The sequence below is a fragment of the Pristiophorus japonicus genome, chromosome 15 (genome assembly GCF_044704955.1).
Source record: "Pristiophorus japonicus isolate sPriJap1 chromosome 15, sPriJap1.hap1, whole genome shotgun sequence".
In the NCBI taxonomy this organism is placed as follows: Eukaryota; Metazoa; Chordata; class Chondrichthyes; family Pristiophoridae; genus Pristiophorus; species Pristiophorus japonicus.
In genome coordinates this window covers 50778945-50803861 of record NC_091991.1, presented here as the reverse complement: position 1 = coordinate 50803861, position 24917 = coordinate 50778945, and the positions used below count along the sequence as shown (strand labels likewise).

General features: G+C 43.4%; 1 protein-coding gene across 3 annotated transcripts in view; it reads left to right on the top strand.

Moving 5' to 3' along the window:
* cecr2 (CECR2 histone acetyl-lysine reader) overlaps window positions 1-24917 on the top strand; it is a 146829-nt gene that overhangs the window by 33813 nt on the left and 88099 nt on the right. For 2 of the 3 annotated variants that reach the window (XM_070901642.1, XM_070901643.1), the window contains exon 2: window positions 19175-19269. In XM_070901642.1, coding sequence (XP_070757743.1) covers window positions 19175-19269 — 95 coding nt within the window. Of the gene's footprint in view, window positions 1-19174; window positions 19270-19310; window positions 19361-24917 lie in introns of those variants that run through there. The other variant, XM_070901644.1, reaches the window with a different exon arrangement.

Below are 24917 nucleotides of genomic sequence, written 5' to 3'. Positions count from 1 at the left end.
ATATACCAAATTTTCAGAGGACACCAAGGTTGGAGGCACAGTAAGTTGTGTGGATTGGAGCAGGAAATTGCAAGAGTCATGGACAGATTAAGTGAGTGGATAAAACTATGGCAGATGGAGGTTAATGTGGGGAAGTGTGAGGATATCCATTTGGGATTTGACAAGAACAAAGCAGAATATTTTTCTTCATGGTGTGAGACTAAGAGCTGTGGAGAAGCAAAAGGATATAGGTGTCCATGTACACAAATCATTAAAAACTTGGACACAGGTACAAAATGTAATCAAAAAGACAAATTGAATGTTGGCCTTTATCTCGGGGGAACTACTAAAGTGAGGAAGTGATGCTTCAGTTGTACAGAGCGTTGATCAAACCCCTATCTGGAGCACTGCATTCAGTTCTGAGCATCAAAAAAAATATCAAATCAAATCATCATAGGCAGTCCCTCGGAATTGAGGAAGACTTGCTTCCACTCCTAAAGTGAGTTCTTTGGTGGCTGAACAGTCCAACACGAGAGCCACAGACTCTGTCACAGGTGGGACAGATAGTCGTCGGGGGAAGGGGGGCGGTGAGGGTGGCACTGATTTACCACACGCTCCTTTTCGCTGCCGGCGCTTAACCTCTTCACTCTCGCAGCGTTGAGATTTGAAGAGTTCAATGCCCTCCCGGATGTACTTTCTCCACCTAGGATGGTCTTCGGCCAGGGTCTCCCAGGTGTCAGTGGTGATGGCTCGTTTGCCATGAAGGAGCTCCGTGTAGAGCAATTGCTTTGGGAGTCTCGTGTCTGGCATGCGAACTAAGTGGCCTGCCCAGCAAGGCTGATCGAGTGTGGTTAGTGCTTCAATGCTGGGGATGTTAGCCTGGGCGAGGACACTGATGTTGGTGCTTCTGTCCTCCCAGGGGATTTGCAGAATCTTGCGGAGACATCGTTGGTGATATATCTCCAGCGATTTGATGTGTCTTCTGTACATTGTCCATGCCTCTGGTCCATACAGGATGGCGGATATTACTACAGTCCTGTAGACCATCAACTTGGTGGTAGATTTGAGGGCCTGGTCTTCGAACACTCTTTTTTCCTCAGGCGGCCGAAGGCTGCACTGGTGCACTGGAGACAATGTTGAGTCTCCGCATCAATGTCTGCCTTTGTTGACAAGAGGCTTCCGAGGGATGGGAAGTGGTCCACGTTGTCCAGGGCCGCGCCGTGAATCTTGATGACTGGGGGGGCAGTGCTGTGCAGCAAGGACAGGCTGGTGGAGAACCTGTGTCTTACGGATGTTAAGCATGACGCCCATGCTTTCATATGCCTCGATGAATATATCTTGGAGTTCAGCCTCAGAATGTGCGCAGACGCAGGCGTCGTCTGCGTACTGCAGTTCAACGACAGAGGTTGGGGTGATCTTGGACCTGGCCTGGGGCGGCTGGTTGTTGTGCAGTTTAGTTCCACTCCAGCAGGGAGCTTATCGACAGTGAGATGGAGCATGGCAGCGAGGAAGATTGAGAAGAGGGTTGGAGCAATGACGCAACCCTGTTTGATCTGGACTGGACGTGGAAAGAGTCTGTAATGGATCCGCTGGTAAGGATCATAGCCTGCATGTCGCCGTGGAGCAGGCAAAGGATGTTGACAAACTTTCGGGGCATCCAAAAGGGAGGAGGACGCTCCATAAGCCCTCACGGTCGACAGTGTCAAAGGCCTTTGTAAGATCGAAAAAGGCCACGTATAAAGGCTGCTCCCTACATTTTTCCTGCAGTTGTCGTGCTACAAAGATCATGCCTGTTGTTCCCTGTAGGGGATGAAATCCACACTGTGACTCCGCACTGTGACTGAAAAAAATATATATTGGCCTTGGATGGCGTTACAGCACAGATTCACCAGCATTATACTGGGGCTTGAAAGTTTAAATTATGAGGATAGCTTGCATAAACTTGGCTTGTATTCCTTTGAGTTGAAATGGTTGAGAGGTGATCTAATCGAGATATTTAGAATGATTAAGGGATTCAATGGGGTAGATACAGGTACAGAGAAACTATTTCCTCAAGTGGGGGCAGAATAAAATTAGATCTAGGCCATTTAGGAGTGAACACTGGAAGCATTTTTTCATACAAAGGGCAGTGGAAGTCTGGAACTCTCCCAAAATGGATGCTGGGTAAATTGAGATATTTAAGACTGAAACACAGATTTTTGTTAGGCAAGTGTATCAAGGGATATGGAACAAAGGCAGGTAAACTGAGTTCTGGTACAGAATGGGATGGGAGAGCTGTCCAATGAGGAGAGATTGAATAGACGAGGCCTATATCCTCGAGTTTAGAAGAATGAGGGCTAATTTAATTGAAACGTAGAACATTCTTACAGGACTTGATGGAGTAGATGCAGGGAAGATGTTTTCCCTGGCTGGAGAGCCTAGAACCAGTGGTAACAGTCTCAGAATAAGGGGGTCAGCCATTTTGGACTGAGTTGAGACATTTCTTCACTTGGAGAATGGTGAATCTTTGGAATTCTCTACCCCAGAGGGCTGTGGAGGCTATTCAATACAGAGATTGATAGATTTTTGGATATTGAGGGTTATGGGGATGCCCTAAGCTATGGAATTCTCTGCCGAAATATCTCTGCCTCTCTTTCCTACTTCAAGACGCTCCTTAAAACCTCCCTCTTTGACCAAGCTTTTGGTCACCTGCCCTAATTTCTCCTTGTGTGGCTTGGTGTCAATTTTTTTAAATCTCATCACACTCCTGTGAAGTGCCTTGGGACGTTTCACTATTAAAGGCGCTATATAAATACAAGTTGCTATTGTAATGCAGGAAAGTGGAGTTGAAGAAGATCATCTTATGGAATGGCGGAGCAGGCTGAAGGGGCCGAATTGCCTACACCTGCTCCTATTTCTTATGTTCTTATGAATGGCGGAACAGGCTGGAGGGACTGAATGGCCGACTCCTCTTCCTATGTTCCTATCGGCACAGTGTCTTTCTCATTGTACATCTAGCACCGATGCAGTGAGGATAGACCTGCTAACCCTAAGGTGAGATCCTCTTATTGTAGTGGAAGATAGTATCATGAGCCTGAGTAGTATGTTTTCATCACCGCAGACAATGCCTTCAACACTTTATCCATGTCTCAGGGGAGATATTATTTTGTAGATTTATTTCCCAGATTGTGTGCAACCCGATGAGGAATTTATTGTCCACTAACATCTGGTATTGGTATATTCTGGAGTGAGCTTCATTTTGTCACACTTGGCCTTCCATCAATACTATTAGCAAAAGTAGAACTCCGAATCCAGATGTGAACCATAGTAATTGAGCAGGTCTTATGCTTTACTGTAGTATTAAAATTGCATTTCGGATCAGGATGAAGATACTGCAAAGCCTGTCTCTGTTTATATACTGCATGCATACAGATACAGATAGATGGGTGGGGAAGGGACAGTTGGAGGTTGGCTGCTTCTTTAGAATTCATTGCATCTGCTTTTAAGATGTGGATTACTCTGGGCCAAAAGAAAATATTGCAAACATTCAGATATATTAAAGAAGATAATTGCAATGATGGAGGATACTGAGAATTTAACTCATCTTTTCGTGCAGGCACCTTTCAAACAATATTTTGTCGTCCAAAGCAAAATGGATAATGCAGACCATATTCCAAATCCACATGGATTGCCTGGGCATTTTTCCTTTATTGATTCAAACAAGTGATACCAATACTTGTTGTTTCCCTGTATTAACTAAATGGTAGATGTTTGATCAACAACAAATTGACTTTATATAGCATCTTTAAAATATCACATTGTGCTCCACAAGGCCAAAAACAGATGGAAACAGTGGTGGGAGGAGAGTTAAGGAAGTTTACTTCAAGGCATGGTCAAATAGGTAGATTGTAAGGTGATTTTCAAGGATAGTTTTTGGGAGAGCATTCCAGAGTGTCTTGCTAATATAATAATGCAAGTTGTTATGTTGGAATGGTAGCAAGGAAGGACGTCCACCAAAAATAGTGCCACTGCGTTGGGCATAGAGTTAAACAATGGAGAAGTGTGAGATGTTGGTGACGGGAATCGAGGTAAAAATAGGGAACAAGAGGAAAGCAGCAAAGGCTTGCAAACAGGAAGGCGGGGAAACTTGGGTTTGGGTCATAAGCCAAACCACATGCAGGTGGATGCAGAGAAGTGGCTTTGTGCTACGTGTACAATCTGGAAGATTGTGCATAACTGCAAATCTGTGATCTAGTTCGTGGCATGCCGCAGTTACTACCTCATTCCAATTGCTGTCGAAACTTTCATCCTCGCCACCAACCCTCCACACTCGTTCTACTTGACTTCCTTTCAAGTTACATCCCATATATGTAGCACTGGGGTAAGTGTAAACCACAAGGTGATAGGAAGTGACAATATGTATGACTATTAAGGGGCTACAGGAAGGGTCAAAACTAAAATCATGGTTTAAAAACTAGTATTAAAACACTCGACTTAAACGCACGCAGCATTCGAAATAAAGTAACTGAGTTGACTGCACAAATCATTACAAATGGGTATGATTTTGTGGCCATTACAGAAACGTGGTTGCAGGGTGGCCAAAACTGGGAATTAAACATACAGGGGTATCTGACAATTCGGAAAGATAGACAAGAAGGGAAAGGAGGTGGGGTAGCTCTTGTTAATAAAGGATGATATCAGGGCAGTTGTGCGAGATGATATTGACTCTAATGAACAAAATGTTGAATCATTGTGGGTGGAGATTAGAGATAGTAAGGGGAAAATGTCATTGGTGGGCGTAGTTTATAGGCCCCCAAATAATAACTTCACGGTGGGGAGGGCAATAATCAAGGGAATAATAGAGGCATGTGAAAAAGGAACGGCAGTAATCATGGGGGATTTTAACCTACATATCGATTGGTCAAATCAAATCGCACGGGGTAGCCTTGAGGAGGAATTCATAGAATGCATAAGGGATTGTTTCTTAGAACAGTATGTTACAGCACCTACAAGGGAGCAAGCTATCTTAGATCTGGTCCCGTGTATTGAGACAGGAATAATAAACGATCTCCTAGTAAAAGATCCTCTCGGAATGAGTGATCACAGTATGGTTGAATTTGTAATATAGATTGAGGATGAGGAAGTAGTGTCTCAAACGAGCGTACAATGCTTAAACAAAGGGGACTACAGTGGGATGAGGGCAGAGTTAGCTAAAGTAGACTGGAAACACAGACTAAACGGTGGCACAATTGAGGAACAGTGGAGGACTTTTAAGGAGCTCTTTCATAGTGCTCAACAAAAATATATTCCAGTGAAAAAGAAGGGCGGTAAGAGAAGGGATAACCAGCTGTGGATAACCAAGGAAATAAAGGAGAGTATCAAATTAAAAACCAATGCGTATAAGGTGGCCAAGGTTAGTGGGGAACTAGAAGATTGGGAAAATTTTAAACGACAGCAAAGAATGACTAAGAAAGCAATAAAGAAAGGAAAGATAGATTACGAAAGTAAACTTGCGCAAAACATAAAAACGGATAGTAAAAGCTTTTACCGATATATAAAACGGAAAAGAGTGACTAAAGTAAATGTTGGTCCCTTAGAAGATGAGAAGGGAAATTTAATAATGGGAAATGTGGAAATGGCTGAGACCGTAAACAATTATTTTGCTTCGGTCTTCACCGTGGAAGACACAAAAATCATGCCAAAAATTGCTGGTCCTGGGAATGTGGGAAGGGAGGACCTTGAGATAATCACTATCACTAGGGGGGGGTAGTGCTGGACAGGCTAATGGGACTCAAGGTAGACAAGTCCCCTGGCCCTGATGAAATGCATCCCAGGATATTAAAAGAGATGGCGGAAGTTATAGCAGATGCATTCGTTATAATCTACCAAAATTCTCTGGACTCTGGGGAGGTACCAGCGGATTGGAAAGCAGCTAACGTAACGCCTCTGTTTAAAAAAAGGGGGCAGACAAAAGGCAGGTAACTATAGGCCGGTTAGTTTAACATCTGTAGTGGGGAAAATGCTTGAAGCTATCATTAAGGAAGAAATAGAGGGACATCTAGATAGGAATAGTGCAATCAAGCAGACGCAACATGGATTCATGAAGGGGAAATCATGTTTAACTAATTTACTGGAATTCTTTGAGGATATAACGAGTATGGTGGATAGAAATGTACCGATGGATGTGGTGTATTTAGATTTCCAAAAGGCATTCGATAAGGTGCCACACAAAAGGTTACTGCAGAAGATAAAGGTATGCGGAGTTAGAGGAAATGTATTAGCATGGATCGAGAATTGGCTGGCTAACAGAAAGCAGAGAGTTGGGATACATGGGTCCTTTTTCGGGTTGGAAATCGGTGGTTAGTGGTGTGCCACAGCGATCGGTGCTGGGACCACAACTGTTTACAATATACATTGTCCCCTCTTCCAGGTCATCTGAGTGTAGTGTAACAAAATTTGCAGATGACACAAAGATTAGTGGGAAAGCGGGTTGTGTAGAGGACACAGAGGCTGCAAAGAGATTTAGATAGGTTAAGCGAATGGGCTAAGGTTTGACAGATGGAATACAATGTCGGAAAGTGTGAGGTCATCCACCTTGGGGGGGGGAGGGGGGAAACAGTAAAGGGGAATATTATTTGAATGGGGAGAAATTACAACATGCTGTGGTGCAGAGGGACCTGGGGGTCCTTGTGCATGAATCCCAAAAAGTTAGTTTGCAGGTGCAGCAGGTAATCAGGAAGGCGAATGGAATGTTGGCCTTCATTGCGAGAGGGATGGAGTACAAAAGCAGGGAGGTCCTGTTGCAACTGTATAGGGTATTGGTAAGGCCGCACCTGGAGTATTGCGTGCAGTTTTGGTCACCTTACTTAAGGAAGGATATACTAGTTTTGGAGGGGGTACAGAGACGATTCACGAGGCTGATTCCGGAGATGAGGGGGTTACCTTATGATGATAGATTGAGTAGACTGGGTCTTTACTCGTTGGAGTTCAGAAGGATGAGGGGTGATCTTATAGAAACATTTAAAATCATGAAAGGGATAGACAAGATGGAGGCAGAGAGGTTGTTTCCACTGGTCGGGGAGACTAGAACTAGGGGGCACAGCCTCAAAATACAGGGGAGCCAATTTAAAACCGAGTTGAGAAGGAATTTCTTCTCCCAGAGGGTTGTGAATCTGTGGAATTCTCTGCCCAAGGAAGCAGTTGAGGCTAGCTCATTGAATGTATTCAAATCACAGATAGATAGATTTTTAACCAATAAGGGAATTAAGGGTTATGGGGAAAGGGCGGGTAAGTGGAGCTGAGTCCACGGCCAGATCAGCCATGATCTTGTTGAATGGTGGAGCAGGCTCGAGGGGCTAGATGGCCTACTCCTGTTCCTAATTCTTATGTTCTTGTATACTGCAACTCATCCAAAACTCTGCCTCCCACACTAAGGACTCAATTTTCCCCAGTGATTTGTGACGTTTTTTTGGTACGCACGGCTTTTTTTGGCCTAAATTTCAAAAATCCAAGTTTCCTCTAAAATTTGTTTTTTTTTTTGTGTAATCTGATGTCTGTGCCAGTTTTTCACAATTGTGCAAGTTTGGCCAACTTACATTTTTCCTAGGACGGAGCATGTGACCACTCCCAAAAAACCTTCTGGGCACTTAAAAAACAAAACAGCGCACATTAAAAACTCGGCACAGAAAGATGCCATTGTTTTTAGGCGAAGTTTTGGAAGGAGTGAAGAACACATAAATATCAATAACCAAGCTTAAATGGTTCCAACTGAAAACGCAGAAAATGGAACTTTCATACAATTCTTTAAGTTTCGATTTTTTTTAAAATTGCCACGCCACCACCGAACGTCTCCAAACCGGGCTCGAGGGATGACAGCCGGTAATGTGGAAGGCCTGGCTTGGGCCTCTTCAGAGGCTGGTCTGGGGATTGGATTGGGAGTGGCAGTTGATTCTGTCAATGGGCACGGTGTCTGGGTGAGTTCCCTTATTGCAACAGCTAACGGACATTCCCTCCCTCATGTTCACTGACAGTGTGTCAACTACCTGCAACATTCCCTCCCTCATGTGCCCTGACAGCGCATCAGCTACCTGCGACATTCCCTCCTTTATGTGCACCGACGTATCTGCTGACTGAGACGTTCCCGGATGGTGTTCCCATTTCTCGTGAGTGTTGTTATTTCTCCCGCCAGTCCCGATACCTCATCACCCACCCCACTGATGGTGTCCAGGAGTGATCGTGTAAGGTCAATGCTCTCTGCACTCATTGCCATCATCTGAACCACATCGGTTAGATCCTGCACCTCAGGAGAGTGCAGTCGAGCTCACCTTCCCCTCCTCACCCTGGGTGTGCCTCGCTGCACCCCACTGGAATCCCCAGCCGCGGACTGTGAGAAACCATGGAATGTCCCAGCAACACTCATACCACTCAGGGAAGGGGCTGGCACCTCAATGGGCGGCACCTGCACCTCCTCCAAAGAGAGTAATAACAGTGGGGATTTCATCCATCCCCTCCCTTCCCCTCCATGCTCTTGGTCTGGAAGGTGGGATTGGAAGATGTTCTCTTCAAGCTCGTCCATATCTGAATAATCTTCTGCATCAGGGTTGGCCTCAAGTTCTGCAAAATATAACTGAACAGACAAATGGTTAGCAGCAGAGGAGGGGGCAGGGTGGGAGGTATGAGTAGCCTCACACAACGCAGGCAGCAGGCTGATTTGAAGGACCATGATGAGTGATAGCACATTGCATCTACCGAAGCGTAGCTGACGGAGACATCCCCATGAACCAAAGCATGGCTAGACCGCGCAGTACTTAACATTTAGCAAAGCCAGACTGTGGAATTTGCAGTACTTACCCTCTCCCTCGAGCATGGGCCCAGTTTGTGCAGTGGTGGTTGCTTTTCTCCAGGCAGGACCATCAAAACAGCGACCCTGTCTTCCAAGGCTGTCAGTGGGTACAGATTTTGCCAGGCCTCCTCCTGTTTGCGTTCTTTCCCATTTATTGTATGCCACCTTCCTCTGCAAAGATGAAAACATAACTTTTTAGGAAGGGTGTCTTTCTGCTGGGTGGGACATATACAGCGGGTCACATTTACAATTGCAATTCCATTGAATAAATGAAAATATTACTTACACTAACTACTTGACCAAGGTCCTTCCACTTCTTTTTGCCTCCAGACCTTGGGATGGTCACCATTGCACAGTAATTTTCTGCAAGTTAGTTCCAGCGTTTCTTCATTTCTTTTAGTGAAACTTTTATGTGACCTGCTGGTGTCCAGCTCGTGCCATCTGCCCTCAGTCACAGTAACTAGTGCCTCCACTTCATCGTGTAAGAAATTCTTGGTCCTTGAGCATCTTGTATTGCAGCTCCGATTTTTCCACTGAGAATTAAAGTTCTCACACACAACTGGCTCTTTAAAAATGGCCGAATGTAGACTGGGAGCTGTACTGGGCAGTCACGTCAAAAACGTCCTTTTTTCACCCGTGACTGCGCAGAAGCGGGGGGGGGGGGGGCATAGTTTTTTCAGCGCAGACATTAGGCTCCACCCCCTGAAGCTACAGGACAGGCTGCGTGGCACCAATTTCAAAAAATAGAACGGGGAAACTTGGTACTTATTTTTTCGGAATAGTTGGGGCCAGAAAAAAACGGGCATAACTCTGGCAATATGCCAAAAATGGCATTGGGGAAAATTGAGCCCCGTCCTCACCAACTTCTATTGGCTCCCCACAATGCATCAAATTCATAATCCTTGCTCTCATTCACAGCTTTAACCCCACATTGCAGTGCGTGCTGTCTACATTTCCAACTTTGCAATCTTCCTCTCTAATAAGTTCCACTTCAGCCAGGGAGCCCTTAGTCTTTCGAGCTCCATGTCTGGGATGCTCTCCCTACCTCTCCAATGTGCAACCTTTCTCTGCTCCTTCAAAAGTTCAAATACCTTAACCATGACTGCAGTCAGCACCCCTAAATCTTCCGCATCACTGCTAACTGTTCTGTTTTGCTTATTGGAACATTGTGTTACATTTTGAACACAAGTTGTGCAGATCAGTATTGTACTGAAATGTCAGTTTAAACTGTGACCGCAAACCCTTCGAATGGGGACCAAACCCACGACCTCCTGACTCGGAAGTGAATGTTATCAACATATTTCTGATTTTAAAAAAAAAATATATATTTTGAAATGTCTAAAATATTTGCCATTTGTCGTGATGCACAAAACCCTGTAGTATCTTGGATTTGTTGTTGGAAGATATCAAATGTTGCAAACAATGAGCTGTGAAGGAAGTCAAGATTTCCAGTTTGATTCAGGAGTGGTGCCATCATTAGCTGGACATGCCCTTTCTGTTTTTCAGGTTTAGTGGGTGTGAAAGATTCTGTGATGTGCAGGAATGACGAAGGGAATGCTCTTTGTTTTACTAAACAATTGTTACTCTGTTAAGTAGAAGTAATGTTTATTATCATTCTTTGGTAACGAACACAACTTTTTTTTAAAAAAGCACATCACAAAAAATTAGTTCTGTAAGTGGTAGCAACACAGGTAGATTGGTTTACCCCTAGTTACTGCTCAGGATACTTTATATACTCACCATTTCTTTGTGCTGGTCTTGAGAAAGTGCCTATGTTTATTAAGTCAATTGGTTCTGGCCTTGCATGTAAGCTTGTTAGAGAGGTTCATTACATGGAATTTACAGTACAGCTGTTATGGCCCAACTGGTCCACGCCGTTGTTTATACTCCACACCTGATCCTTTCCTATTCTCCCAGTGTGTTTTTCTCTCTCTAGGTATTTTCTGATTTTGTGCTGGGGGAGAGGGGCGGGGGGGGCGCAGGGGGTAGTTGTATTGGAGTTGGATGGTCTAGTTTGTGGAATGGTACCTCTTACCTACCATTCATGAGACAATGGGAGTAAATGTGGATATTCCAGTCGACCATCCACATCTATCACCTATTCAATTCGGATGACCAATTCATTCTAGGACAGCAGGAGTTAGCTTAGAGGAAGCCCCGCCTGGCCAGTTTGATTGACAGTTCTACTGACCAATTCCCATGCAAGGATCAGCAGGCAAGGTAGAATGGTCAATAGGATATTGGCATGGTAGGCAAGAGTTAATAAATTGGATCAAATCACATTCTGGATACACAGAAATATAAAACCAGAAAGTTAATTGTAGGGCGATCTGGGAACTGACAGTTAGTAGCTGTACAGGCACCCAGATGCCTGATGGAGGTAGAATAGAATGAAGAATAGACCTGGGGGTAATAAAAATCCAAAAGAATGGGTGAGGAAATTTAAAACCGAGTAGTGTAGCAGCACACTTGCATTATGATGCTATTTTGTTTCATGACACAAGCGCGCAGACCATTGAGCTAGTTGAGTATGTTCAGCAGCTCAACACAGGAAGTTCCAGCAGCCGTTCAGAACGCCTATAAAGAAGGGCAGGGGTCATTTAGTATTTGAGCGAGCTGCATATTTGCAGTTGACTGCGCTCTTGTAAAAAGTGATGCATTCACCCACATAACCATTGTGAGAACGAGCACCTTTGTTACTGTACAGTAGTGGAACTGTGAAGAGTGAATAACGAATACTGGTCATTCAAGGCTGGATCTATCCGTGTAATGTGATACGGTTGTTTTCTGCAACTGGGAGGAATGCCTCTTTATTTAACGGTGATGTGTGAAGTGTTCTGTTGGAGACAGGAAACAAAAACTCTAAATGTTGCAAGCAGTCAGCATCTGTGGAGAGAACAGAGAAGGTAACATTTCAGTGTGGACCCTTTGTCAGAACTGGAAAAAATTACAGATGGGACAGCATTTAAAAGGGACAAAACAAAGGGAAGGGGGAGGGTGAGAACACACACACACACACACACACACGAGAAGAAATTGAATTACTTGTAAAGTGATTAAGTGGAAAACAGGCGATGGTTACATCACAAGAAGTGATATCAACAAGAGACAATAGGAGAAGAAATCAAATAAATTAAAGACATTTGTGAGACACACACAACGTGTGAATAGCTGAAGAATTGGGGGTTGGTTTAAGCAGGAAGAAATAGAAGCATGAAAAACTTGCAAAGTGGAGCTGGCTACAGTGGCCTAAGAGCCTGGGCAAAGAAAAGATCATACAGATAACAAGAGTGCACCAACAGATAGTCCCCACTACAAGCACAAACCTCTCCTTCCCGCCCTCCTCCCAAATGCTGGCACGCCCATCCTAAACTGCCAGGACTTTCTGCCAAAGAGAAAGTGGCAGCTATAGTTAGGGTCTGAAGTTATTAAAGTCAATGTTAAGGCTGGAGGACTGCAAAGTGGCTAATAGTGCAAGTGGGGAATGCACAAGAAGCAGGAGTTGGAGGAACGCGCAGAGTTCTTGGAGAGTTGTAGGGTTGGAGGAATTTACAGAGATCGGGAGGGATTTGAACACAAGATCGAGAATTTTAAATTGGAGCTGTTGGGGGACCAGAAGTGACGGGTGAGCGGGACTTGGCATGGATTAGGATACAGGCAGCACAGCTTTGGATCAGCTGAAGTTTTTGGGTGTTGGAGGCTGGCTAGGAGAACATTGGGCTAGTCAAGTCTGGAGGTAACAAAAGGCATGGATGAGGGTTTGGACGACAGATGGGCTGAGGCAGGAACCGAGATAGACGATGCTACAGAGAAGGAGGTTGGTTGGTCTTTGTGTCAGGAAGGTTTTGTGGTCGGAAATTCAGCTTGGGGTCAAACATGACACAGAGATTGCAAACAGTTGGCTTCAGCCTGAGATGGTGTCCAGGGCAGGGGGTTGGAATCAGTGGTGAGGGAACAAAGTTTATGCCGGGTCCAAAGACACTGGCTTCAGTCTTCCTAATGTTTAACTGGAGAAAATTATAGCTCATCCAGTACTGGATGTCTGACGAACAGTGGAGGGGTCGAGAGAGGTGGTGAGAGGTAGAGCTGGGTGTCACCACTGTACACGTGGAACCTGCCCCCACATCTTTGGATGATGTTGCTGAGGGGCAGCATGTAGATGAGGAATAGGAGGGGACCAGATGTAGATCCTTGGGGAACGCCAGAGGTAATGGTGCAGGGGCAGGTAGAGAAGTCATTGCAAGAGATTATCTGGCTACTTATGAGTGGGAACAAGTGAGGACAATTTCACTGAGCTGGACAACATAGGAGAGGCATTTGGATGAGGATGGTTTAGCTAACTCTGTCAAAGGCTGCAGAAAGGTCAAGCAGAATGAGGAGGGATTGTGGACCATGGTCATTATATAATTTGTGACTTGATTTGGGCTGTTTCAGTACTGTGGCTGGGGTGGAAACCTGATTGCAGATATTCAAACAGAGTAGTGGGAAAGATGGTCATGGATTTGGAAGGTGACAACGTGTTGAAGAAAAGGGAGGTTGGAGATAGGCAATGGTTTGCACGTTCAGAGGCATTGAGGGTGGGTCTTTTGAGGAGCAGCTGATGACAGCGATTTTGAAGGGGAGAGGGAACCATGTACAATGTCAGTTGACATGGGTGCTAGAAAGGGAAGTTGGGTGGTCAGTATTTATTGGCAAGGGGTCAAGATACAGAAGATGGGCTCAGGGCAAGGGCCTTGGGGATGTTTGGCTTGGTGAGCAAGGGGAAGCATGGAATGTTGCAGAGGCAGACGAACTGATGATCTTGATCTTACTGACAAAGAAGCCAATGAGCTTGGTGAAGTTGTCAGTGGTGAGGGCGGAGGATGGAGGGAAGTGGGGTTTAAGGAGATAGTTTGGAGTGGACAGAAGCAGCCAGCGATTATCTATGCTTTCCAGGATGATCCTGGAGTAGTGCGAGATTTGGCAGAGAAGAGCCAGTCTGATAGTGCTTGATGTAGCAATGGATGGCTATGCCAGCTGTGCCCAAGATATGTTCAAGTCTGCGGCCCATGGATGTGAGGGAGTGAAGATGGGCTTCATATCGGGGAACAACCAGGTGGAAGAGAGTACGGCATTTTGCTGGGGACAAGGGCATAAATTGCTGAGGTGAGAGAGTGATTGAGCAGATAGACAACTGCAGAAGTATTGTGTCGAATGGAGGACCAAAGTTTAGTTTGGAGTTTGAAAGTGCAGTTGTAAGTGACTCTCGGGGGAGGGCGGGTTTCTGGGGGAGGGGGGTGGGGGGGAGGTTTTTTGAGGGCGGGCGCAGTGGGAATGGTGATGGATTGGGGGTAGGGACTTGTAAATGGTGAGGGATACAAGGAAGTGGTCAGAAATGGGCTTGTCTGTGATCGATCACAATGTGAGTAGAGAGGGCATGTGAGATGGGAAGCTCGAAGGGGTGGGGAGGGCCTGAATATAAGGAGGATTTATATGGAAGGAGAAGTTAGGAAAGGGCGGGGTGGCAGTGAATCAGAGATGAGTTGAGCTGGAGAATAAAATCACCAAGGCTGAGGAGGCACTCAGTGCAGAAATTGAAGGAGCATATCTCGGTGAGAAACTTTAAAAAAATCTTCGCTCTCTACAACAAATCAACCAGGGTTTCTGCAGCTGATCAGTAGCGACTTCTGCTGGAAGTTTACAATTCCAAGTTGCCAATCTTAGCTTTGCCATTATTAAGATGATGATGGGCACAGGCTAAATGTTTTGACACGGGCAGCAAGAAGACGATTCACTCAGAATGGCAATTCGAGCAGCATTGACAAATGGATCCCTGGGAGTAAGTTATCGCTGCAGTCTCTTGGCTGAAAAATGTACCTGGACAGGAAAGAATTTTCTTGGAGGAGGATCTAACACATGACGTGAAAACCGCAGAGTTAGATGTTTAGTTATGGGCTTGCAGTAAGCAGATGAAAATAGTTAGTGTCCACTGCAATTCCCTAGTGACTGATGGGTTCGGGCATGTGAGGGTCAGTTTTAATTCCAGTTCGAGATGATTATAATCCAAGCCCAGCATCTGTTCCCATCTCTGTCCATTGCCTTTATCTCCCAGAAGATTAATGTGAATTTTGGACTATTTGCGGCAAGAGGGAATGTCGCACTGCTACTGCGTTAACTCCTCCAAGGAGTTTTGTAAAGGGAAGAACAAATGTCACTTGGAAATAACTTGCAGAAATTCAGAATTGAAAATGGTTTGATCACATATACTGGACTCAGACTTGTATATCTAATTATTATTAGCCATTCATAAAATTAATTTCACATACAGCTTCCCCCTTCCCCAAGCACTGTAAAAATATTTTTCCCAAACATTTGCACTTGGCATTTTTTAGGGTCAAATTTGTGCACCATTTGCCCTCAATTCAAAACTTCCATCATCATCAGAGGCAGTCCTCGAAATCAAGGAAGATTTGCTTCCTCTCTAGAAGTGAGTTCTCAGGTGACTCTACAGCTCAATATGGGAATTACAATCTCTTGTCACAGATGGGACAGACAGTGGTTGAAGGAAAGGGTGGGTGGGTAGTCTGTTTTTCCGCACGCTCCTTCCGCTGTCTGCGTTTGGTTTCTGCATGCTCTCTGCAACGAGACTCGAGGTGCTCAGTGCCCTCCCAGATGCTCTTCCTCCACTTAGGGTGGTCTTGGGCTAGGGATTCCCAGGTGCTGGTGGGGATGTTGCACTTTATCAAGGAGGCTTTGAGGGTGTCCTTGAAACGTTTCTTCTGCCCACCTGGGGCTCGCTTGTGTAGGAGTTCTGAGTGGAGTGCTTGCTTTGGACGTCTTGTGTTGGGCATGCGGATCGATGTGGCCTGCCCAAAGGAGCTGGTCGAGTGTGGGCAGTGCTTCAATGCTGGGGATGTTGGCCTGAGCGAGAACACTAACGTTGGTGCGTCTATCCTCCCAGTGGATTTGCAGGATCTTGTGGAGGCAGCGCTGGTGGTACTTCTCCAGCGCTTTGAGGTATCTACTGTATATGGTCCACCTCCAAAACTTCCATCTGCATCATGTCATGCTAATAGACCAAAACGATGGCGGGGGAGGGAGATGGGGGACGGACGGAATTCATGGTGAAGATCTGCCTATCTAGGCAAGCTTTAATGCTATCAATTTTTATTTTTCGGCATAAAAGACTTATTTGGATGATTTTTACATGTAAAGTGGAGAGTGAGTTGTTAAATCAAGTTGTTGATTACTAATTACAAATATAACTTTGTGGAGATCTTTCTTTCCTCGCAATTTTAAATCTCTAATATTCAGTGAATTTGAAATGACAATTTTTGATCTAATATCATCGTCACAAGATTTGAACTGAAGTTACAAGTAACTAAGAAAGAAAAGGAGATGCCAGTTAGCACCGGGACAGATATTTGGCACCAGCAGAAAATATATGCTTATAATAACCTATGAACACTGATCAGGGAGAAATATTCTTGCGGTTTAATAAAATGCATTACTTTTTCTTCTCAATTGGTTCCTTATTTTGAACACCATCTGTCTCTGTGATAACTATTTTAGTTGGGTGACTTTTGTGTCAATTTGGCAGTAGTATGTCAGCAGTTTCTATAGACATGAGCACATAATCTAGGTTGACACTTCACTGTAGTACTGAGTACGGCAATGTTTGATGTGCCATCTTTCAGTTAAGAGGTTTAAGGTGGATGATTCTGTGCCACTATTTTGAGAAGGCAAGGGAGTTCTCCCTGTGTCCTGGCCAACATTTATCCCTCCATTGACACCTCAACATAGATTAACTAGTCATTTATCTCTTTGCTGTCTGGGACCTTGCTGTATGCAAACTGGCTGCCATGTTTGCCGACTAAACAACAGCAACTGCAATTCAAAAGCAATTCATTGGCGGTGAAGGATTTTGGGACAGTCCGAGGGTGTGAAAAGTGTTATTTATATGCAAGTTTGCCTTTCTTTTGTGGGGGAGCTTTTTTGAATTTAGCTAATGCTTCAGTCTTGAGTGCAGGTAAATCTCCTCGACACCGGAATGTAGAATTAAAAAAAGTTCTATACATGGGGTTGTCACATTTCAGTATCGACTGGCAGTGCTCCAGAATGCTGGGATGTGGGCTCACATCTGCAATTTTTCACACCCCTGAGTTCCTAATCTCAGCCATGTTGAAGAATGGAACGGAGCCCTGACACACGTCCCAGCACCCTTCCCAAACCCAATATGAGCTTGACATTGATCCTAAACCACACTTCTAAAGCTCCCAGTCAGTGATTTCATAGTGCCATTGGCAGAAGCCTTGCCAAGGCACAGCAGACTTTGGTAGTACATTCCAGGCCGCCATTATGCTGACCTCCGTTTCCCAGATAATATGGTGGCCGATGTAATAGGTATCTTCTCACTACTACTCAGTTGATGGGAATGCAACGAGGTGCATTAGCAAATAATTTCTCTAAACACTCTAAAATACATCCCAGTGATGGTGTAGTAAATGTATTGCCTTAATGAATACTTTTCTGGATGACCTCAGTTTAGATGCGGTACAGAATATCAATCTGTCCCTAACACTAGCTCTTGAACAGTCAGCCATTGGTGAATCTCGACTTGTTTTGGAGAGGTAGATAGTAGTGATATTTTCTGGTAAGATTATGATCGATTTGAATAATGTTTTCAATGTTTTATTTTAATAAAAGTAGATTTTAGTTGTCTTTTATGTGGTGGTCTTGTATCAAATTACAGATGTGCCAAATAATAACCTGCCATGCCAGGATTAAAGCACTGCTGGAACCAGGAAAGGCTGGAAGGATGGCAGCAGATGAAAGATAACTTTGGATACTCTAGGCTGTGCTATCCAGTTGTCCTGAGTGTAACTTAGGAGGTACATTTTTGAACCACCTGTTCTGCAATAGATGGTACTGTTTATCACCCACCGCCTTGCTTTACTATTTGGATAGGATAATTTAAATCCAAATCTCATTCATGATTTTGGCTGAATGCTTTAAGGGGGTACTGTATTTGAGAGAAATTGTTTGGCAAACCTTTTTTTTTCAAACATATCATCTGTGGCTTAGGAGTAGCCCTCTCGTGCCTCGAGACAGAAAGTTGTGAGTTCTTGTACCACTTCAGAGCACATACTCTAGGCTGACACTTCACTCACTGTCAGAGACCACCTTTTGAATGAGTCATTAAACCAAGGCCCTATATATCATCTCAGCCAGAGTTCTTCTGCTATCTTGGCCAATATTTATCTCCCAACCAACATTAGCAAAACTGATATCTGCTCATTTATCTCATTGCTTGTGGTACCTTGCTGTGTGCTAATTTGCTGCTGTACTTCTCTACATTACAACAGTGACTACACTGCAAGAAGTACATCATTGGCTGTGAAGAGCTTTCTGATGTCCTGGGGTCATGAAAGGCACTATATAAGTGCAAGTTCTAAACAAAAAGAATGTAATTACTTTATTAGCATATCCGCTCCTCAGTGAGCAAATGTTACTGCCATATCGACAGGAAGATCTGCTGGAGTGGTGATGGGGAAGCAAATTTAGACTCGCTAGAAAAGGAACATATTGGTCAGGATTCCTAATTCTGATCGCTAATCAGTAACATCTACTGGAAGTGCATGCTCACACATGTTGGGTAAAGGCATCCTCGTGTTCAGCTGCCATTGTTCCCATGGCCAGATACCCTGCCATCATTTGATGCCATGGATCACATACTAAGAAGGGCCACTTTGTTGATGCACTTGAGGGCTATTCCCATTGAAGGAAACATATCCATTCCAGCATAATTTACCATCGTCAGGAGAGGAAAAGAAAGGTCAGGGAGAAAATTGGAGAGGAGTCAAAATGTTGTCCAAACAGTGCAGCCAAACACACTGGTTTATTGTGACTAGATATGTAACATTACAATTTTATTACATGAGACTCTGGAAGTTTTATTAGTGTTTTGGTGATTGTATTCCAAAGTTCCATCCACTTTTCTTTGAAAACCACAAATCAATATTCTTGTATAGCTATATCTGTTTTGTAATTTTGAAAAGAATAGTACTAACAATTTGGCTCTTTTCAGTTGCCAGTTATAGCCTGTCTTGGAACCTTTTTGCATGTTTTCCACAACCAACCTGTTCAACCACTTTTGTCTGTGTTGCTCATATCTGTTGTTTCGTGCTGCATATTCTGCTGATGGAAGTTTTACACGTAGAATTTTAAAAATTATATTAGCACATTGTGTGATATCAATTCTGAAATCTGTCCCCTGATTTGTTTTACAAAGTTGATGAGGTTTCAGGAGACTCAATCTGTCTGACTGTTTAATCAATTTATACAATTTACCATGCTTGAACTTCATGCTACTTTTTTTTTCTTCCGCTTTACCAGGAACTAGAAGAGGCTCTCCTGATAAATGACATTGACTTTCTTGATGATCTGATTGCTTGTTTGCTTCAAGGCTGCTATCAGCGCAGAGACATCACGTATGTACAAAACACATCTTTTGTTTCCTGTTTGAGAACACAGCTGTAGCCCGAGTTCTGTTAATGTTTCTTGTCCCAGCATTGCAGCAAAGTAAGTGAAATTTGAAACCCAAAGGATGCGGACTTTTTGTTGGGTGTCTTGGAACCGTTCCGTTTGGCTCTTGTAAAGGAAAAATAACAATCAGAAAATTAATTCTACAAAACATTGCCAGAACTCTTGGAATTCTATATAATAAAGTGAAATTCAACTGATCAGTGGTTCTGGTTGTTGTATTGATCTTATATAATGGTTGTACGCCAAAAGCAGGGTATGGTACCAACGTTTCACAATTTGACTATCGTTAGCTGCTCCATCTGACCAGGTTTTATAATCCTACAGCAGTGGATGCACAGTCATTGAATATATTCAAGACAGATTGATCGATTTTTGGATACAAAGGGAATCGAGGGATATGGGGATAGGGCAGGAAAGTGGCGTTGAGGTAGAAGATCAGCCATGATCTTGAATGGCGGAGCAGGCTTGAAGGGTCGAATGGCCTACTGCACCTAGTTCCTATGTTCTTATGTACAGCCTTTCTTAATTATTTTTTAAGTAAATACATTGGAAAAGGGAGATAATATTGACACACTAACATTTCAATAAACTTCAAAACACTCATCTTTTTATATGGATATGTTTTCTTTAAACCTTAAAATAACCTTCCCACAGCCTCTGCAATGTATACTTACCACGAGGACTCAAACCCAATTACAAGTAAAGGAACCAAATCACTGTAGCTGTAGTGCGCCTTTCTGATTTTATGTCCATTCATAAGGCAGGTTAGCAATTTTTATCGCTTTCTTCTTTTGTCAATCTTTGAATTTTTTTTCAATCTAAATTAATTCATTTGAGCAATTTGCAGAGCTGAACTGATGCGACTTCATCATTTGCATGTCGCACAATCAAATTCACTCATTGTAAATGCCCTGTCACTCTTTGTAGAATATTTGTCACTCCTTAATCCACTCCTTGATCCACTCCTTGATCCATGTGGCATATTCCTACTTTTGATATGTACATGATTCTTAATTCACAGTTCTTGGATTTAGGGTGTTGCTGTTATTTTTTACTCCGATGTTCAGGTTGATTTCCTTTTGCTTTTCAATGAGCCAGTAGTATCGTTGATCTTAATCTTTTGCTTCAGCCACGATATAATCTTTTATGGGTTTAGGCAGAAATTTGGGGTTAAAAGCGGTTTCTTTTACTGTACTCCTTATTTGTGTAGGAGAGCGAGGATTTTTTTTTCTACAAGCTTAGCTACTATAGGCAATTTTTTAATTTAGGAAAGAATCTTGGGCTGCAGTAAAACTGCAGCTACAAATTGATAACGGCAGTTTTGTGTCCCAGCTGGCAACATCTTGGTCATACTGCTAGGTAGTGGATCCAACTTGCTAGTTGGAGAGAGGTAATGTGCATGCATGTGACTGCACTCCCAGCTAGTTAATTATAAATGCTTGTTAATTATAAATGTATTGAGAGCATGTCTGGGGCTGTCTGCATCCTAGGAACATTTAAATAAGCTCTGCTTTAGATTTAGAGTGTCCAGGACAGTGGTTCATATTTTTTTAGCTTGACATCACACTGGAGTTCCTTCATGTGGTATTAAGCTGAAGCAATGTGAGATGGGCTTCACCAAAAGGTGTCACACCTACCTGTAGTCAAGTTTGAACTATCTCATTTGTATTGCTCTGCAGCAACCTCATCACCCATTGTATGCCATCATCATAGGCAGTCTCCCAAAATCGAGGAAGACTTGCTTCCACTGTAAAAGTGAGTTCTCAGGTGACTCTACAGTCCAATACGGGAATTACATCCTCTGTCACAGGTGGGACAGACAGTCGTTGAAGGAAAGGGTGGGTGGGACTGGTTTGCCACATGCTGCCTACGCTTGGTTTCTGCATGCTCTTGGCGATGAAACTCGAGGTGCTCAGCGCCCTCCCGGATGCACTTCCTCCACTTAGGGTGGTCTTTGGCCAGGAACTCCCAGGTGTCGGTGGGGATGTTGCATTTTATCAAGGAGGCTTTGAGGGTGTCCTTGAAACGTTTCCTCTGCCCACCTTTGGCTCGCTTGCAGTGTAGGAGTTCTGAATAGAGCGCTTGCTTTGAGAGTCTTGTGTCAGGCATGCGAACAATGTGGCCCGCCCAGCAGAGCTGGTCGAGTAGTCAATGTCTCGATGCTGGGGATGTTGGCCCAGTCGAGGAAGCTAACGTTGGTGCGTGTGTCCTCCATGAGGATTTGCACGATCTTGCGGAGACATCATTGGTGATATTTCTCCAGCGATTTGAGGTGTCTACTGTATATGGTCCACGTCTCTTAGCCATACAGGAGGGCGGGTATCACATTGTATAAGTGCACCACTGGGTGTGGCACTGAGCCGTAGGGACCAGAAAGGTTCCACAAGAAAATAGGAGAAGGAGTGGGCCATATGGCCTCTTGAGCCTGCTTTGTCTTTCAATAAGCTCATGGCTGACCACCTACTTCAACTCCACTTACCCACCCTATCTCTTGATTCCCTTAGTGTCCAAAAGTTCCGAGTTTGATCCTCAGGTGGATTCCTGGAATCAGTCTAGGGAGGGCGAAATATTGTCTGGGATTCCTGCTCCTAATTGGTATTCACTGTCTGTTGAGAGGAGGAAGAGAGGGAAAAAACAAATACATGTATATCAGGTAAAGGGATCAGGCTCTGTTTTAACTATTGTGAATGAACCGCAGTATTTACTGCTCAGACTTTCTAATGAACAATGGGCATTGGGTGGAGTACCAGAGAGCAGTTTGCATTCAACAACAACAACAACAACTTGTATTTATATTCGTGGAACCATATTGTAGGATGAGCAAATATCTTCAGTAGAGGAGGATAGGAAACTAGGGGAACACAAGACAAGTTCATATTGCATCATGGTAATGGAGTAGAATATCAGCCCTTGATTTAGGAGGGTGATAACTCTTGATGCAAGGATTCATTCATTCTTATTTGCAAATGTGGAGACTGATTTTATTCAGGATAATTTATATAGGTACAGGAGTAGGTCGTCATTCAGTCTCTCTGGTCTCTTCCACCATTCAGTTAGATCATGGCTGATCTGCACGTTAACTCCATTTACCTGCCTTTGTTCCACATCCCTTACATTTTTGTCATTCCCTTAGACTTGAGACAAATGTCCTGGTTGCCCCCTTCTCTCAAATATTTGCCACTTATCCGATGTGAAATGGGTTTGTGCAGTTCTAACCTGTAGGTGTAGGTCTACAGCATTATAAAAATGACTTGTTTCTGGCTTCTTCTGTACCTGTAATGAAAATGCTGGATGCTGACAATGGGGCAATAATGGGGAAAATGCTGATTTTTTTTTTTTCCCCAGCACTGACCTCCCTTAACTTGAGCACAAAACAAAATCATGGAAGAAACTGCAAAAGAAAGAAAAAATAGTCTTGTGGCCAGAACCCGATGAGACTGAATGAAGAAAGATCCCCTCCCGAAACCTCTCCACACCTCTCTCCTCCTTTAAGATGCTCCTTAAAACCTACCTATTTGGCGAAGCTTTGATCATCTTCCCTAATATCACCGTACTTGGCTTGGTATCAAATTGTGTTTGATAGCGCTCCTGTGACCCGCCTTGGGATGTTATATAAATGCAAGTTGTTGTTGAGAAAAAGTTTTTTTTTTTTAAATAAGAGCTGGTAGAAGAACAAACTGAAGTAGAAAATGTAATTGTAAAGCTATTGGACAGAAAGAAAGCCCCCAGCAATGACAACCCGAAGGAAATAAAAAGACAAAAGCAGCTGAAAAAGACAGTGAGAGAGTCTAGAGAAATCCAGAAATTGCAGCATTCTCGGGACCGATGAAAAAGACAAGATACAGACTGAGTGACATTTGAAAAATGGGCGAAATTTAAACCAGTAAGGCACATTGAAAGGAAAATTGGTTGAGTAGGAAACTGGGCAGCAAAAGTTTATCTTGTAATGAATGGACGTGAATGAAAGATTGTGAACACAGTCGATTACAGTGGTAATTTGTAAATGGATGTAGAAGAGCTCAGCAGATTGAGAGACAGCAATCTGTCGCTAGTAGAAAAGGTAATGGTGTGAGAAAAGGAATGAAGGTTTGTGATGCACACTGTTGCAGTACTAAATCGATTAGAAATTAAATTGACCTAGAAACCAACAGCAACACTACTAAGCAAGGAGATTCTGTCTTTAAAATGTCAGTTGCAGGTAATTTTGAGGGTGGGGGAAATTGAGGAGGTTGAGATAAAAGGTAGGCAGAAAAAATTGGAGGAGAGGATTAGAATCAAGAACAGAATCCCATGAAAGCCCAGAAATGGCAGAGATGTTGCAGAAAACACTTTATATTAAAAAAAGACTAATATTGAAGGAACCAATTTGAACTGAGAAAAATAGTACAGTAGTTGCAAGATCCAGCAAAAGAATATTAAGAGAAAGACTTGCATTTATTTAGCGCCTTTCACCACTTCAAGCAGTCCCATAGCACTTTACAACCAGTTAAGTACTTTTGAAGTGTAGTCAATGTTGTAATGTAGGAAACTGTGGCAGCCAATTTGTGCATAGAAACGTCCCACAAACAGCATTGTGATAATGACTAGATAATCTGTTTTAGTGATGTTGATTGAGTGATAAATATTGACCAGGACACTGGGGATAACTCTCACCTAAGAGAGCAGACGTCTCATCCAAAAGACAGAACCTCTGACTCCCTCAGTATGTCAGCCTAGATTTTTGTTCTCAAACCAAAGGTTATGATGCTGAAATGGGAGCAGGCAGTTGAAAACAACTTTTTCTGAAGTACCATTGCAGATATTTGGTAAGGATAAAAGCTGCAAATAAGCAAGGTTGAAAAGCCACACCTCAACAGATGGACAGCAAAGATTTATTCACCCATAATGTATGCAGATTTATTTGTGTGTATGTCTGTAAATGTGGGAACAGAATTATTTAAATTTGTTTGGTGTCAGCTAAGACTGGAAGCTCATCTCTGAATCAGAAAATTGTCAGTTTGAGCCAATCTCCATGACTTGACGAGGCTGACACTTGAGTGCGGGAGTGGCGCAGTAATGGAGGTACTGTTCTTTAGTTGCGATGTGAAGCCAAGTCTGTCTGTTGAGGCACTATTCAACAAACAGAGTGTTCTCTCAATGTCCTGGCCAATACCCCCTCAAAAACCCCACAGATTAACTGGTTTTCATCTCATCGCTGTTTGTGGGGCCTTGCAGTGAGCACGGTGACTGCGCTTGAAAAAATAGTTCTTAAAATCATAAAATGTTGCAACATTAATGGGCCAGATTTTGCTGTAGAAGGACATCTAACAGCTTGTGACATTAGTTAGACTATCCCTTGCAGCCTTCAGCTCAAAATAAGGGACCTGAGTGAACAGGGCAACCAACTTCTCATTAACCAATCAGATTGAAGGATTGTGAAATAAACAGCAGAAGGACTGAGAAAGAAATGTATATTAGAATGGGTGAAATCAATGTCAAATCAGGTAGAGCAAGGGAAACGAAAGAGAGGGAAAGAAATATTGGATTAAGAGAGAAAAGAGATAGAAAGGAAAAGTTTAAAAAAAATAATTTAAATTGTGACAATTTAAAAATC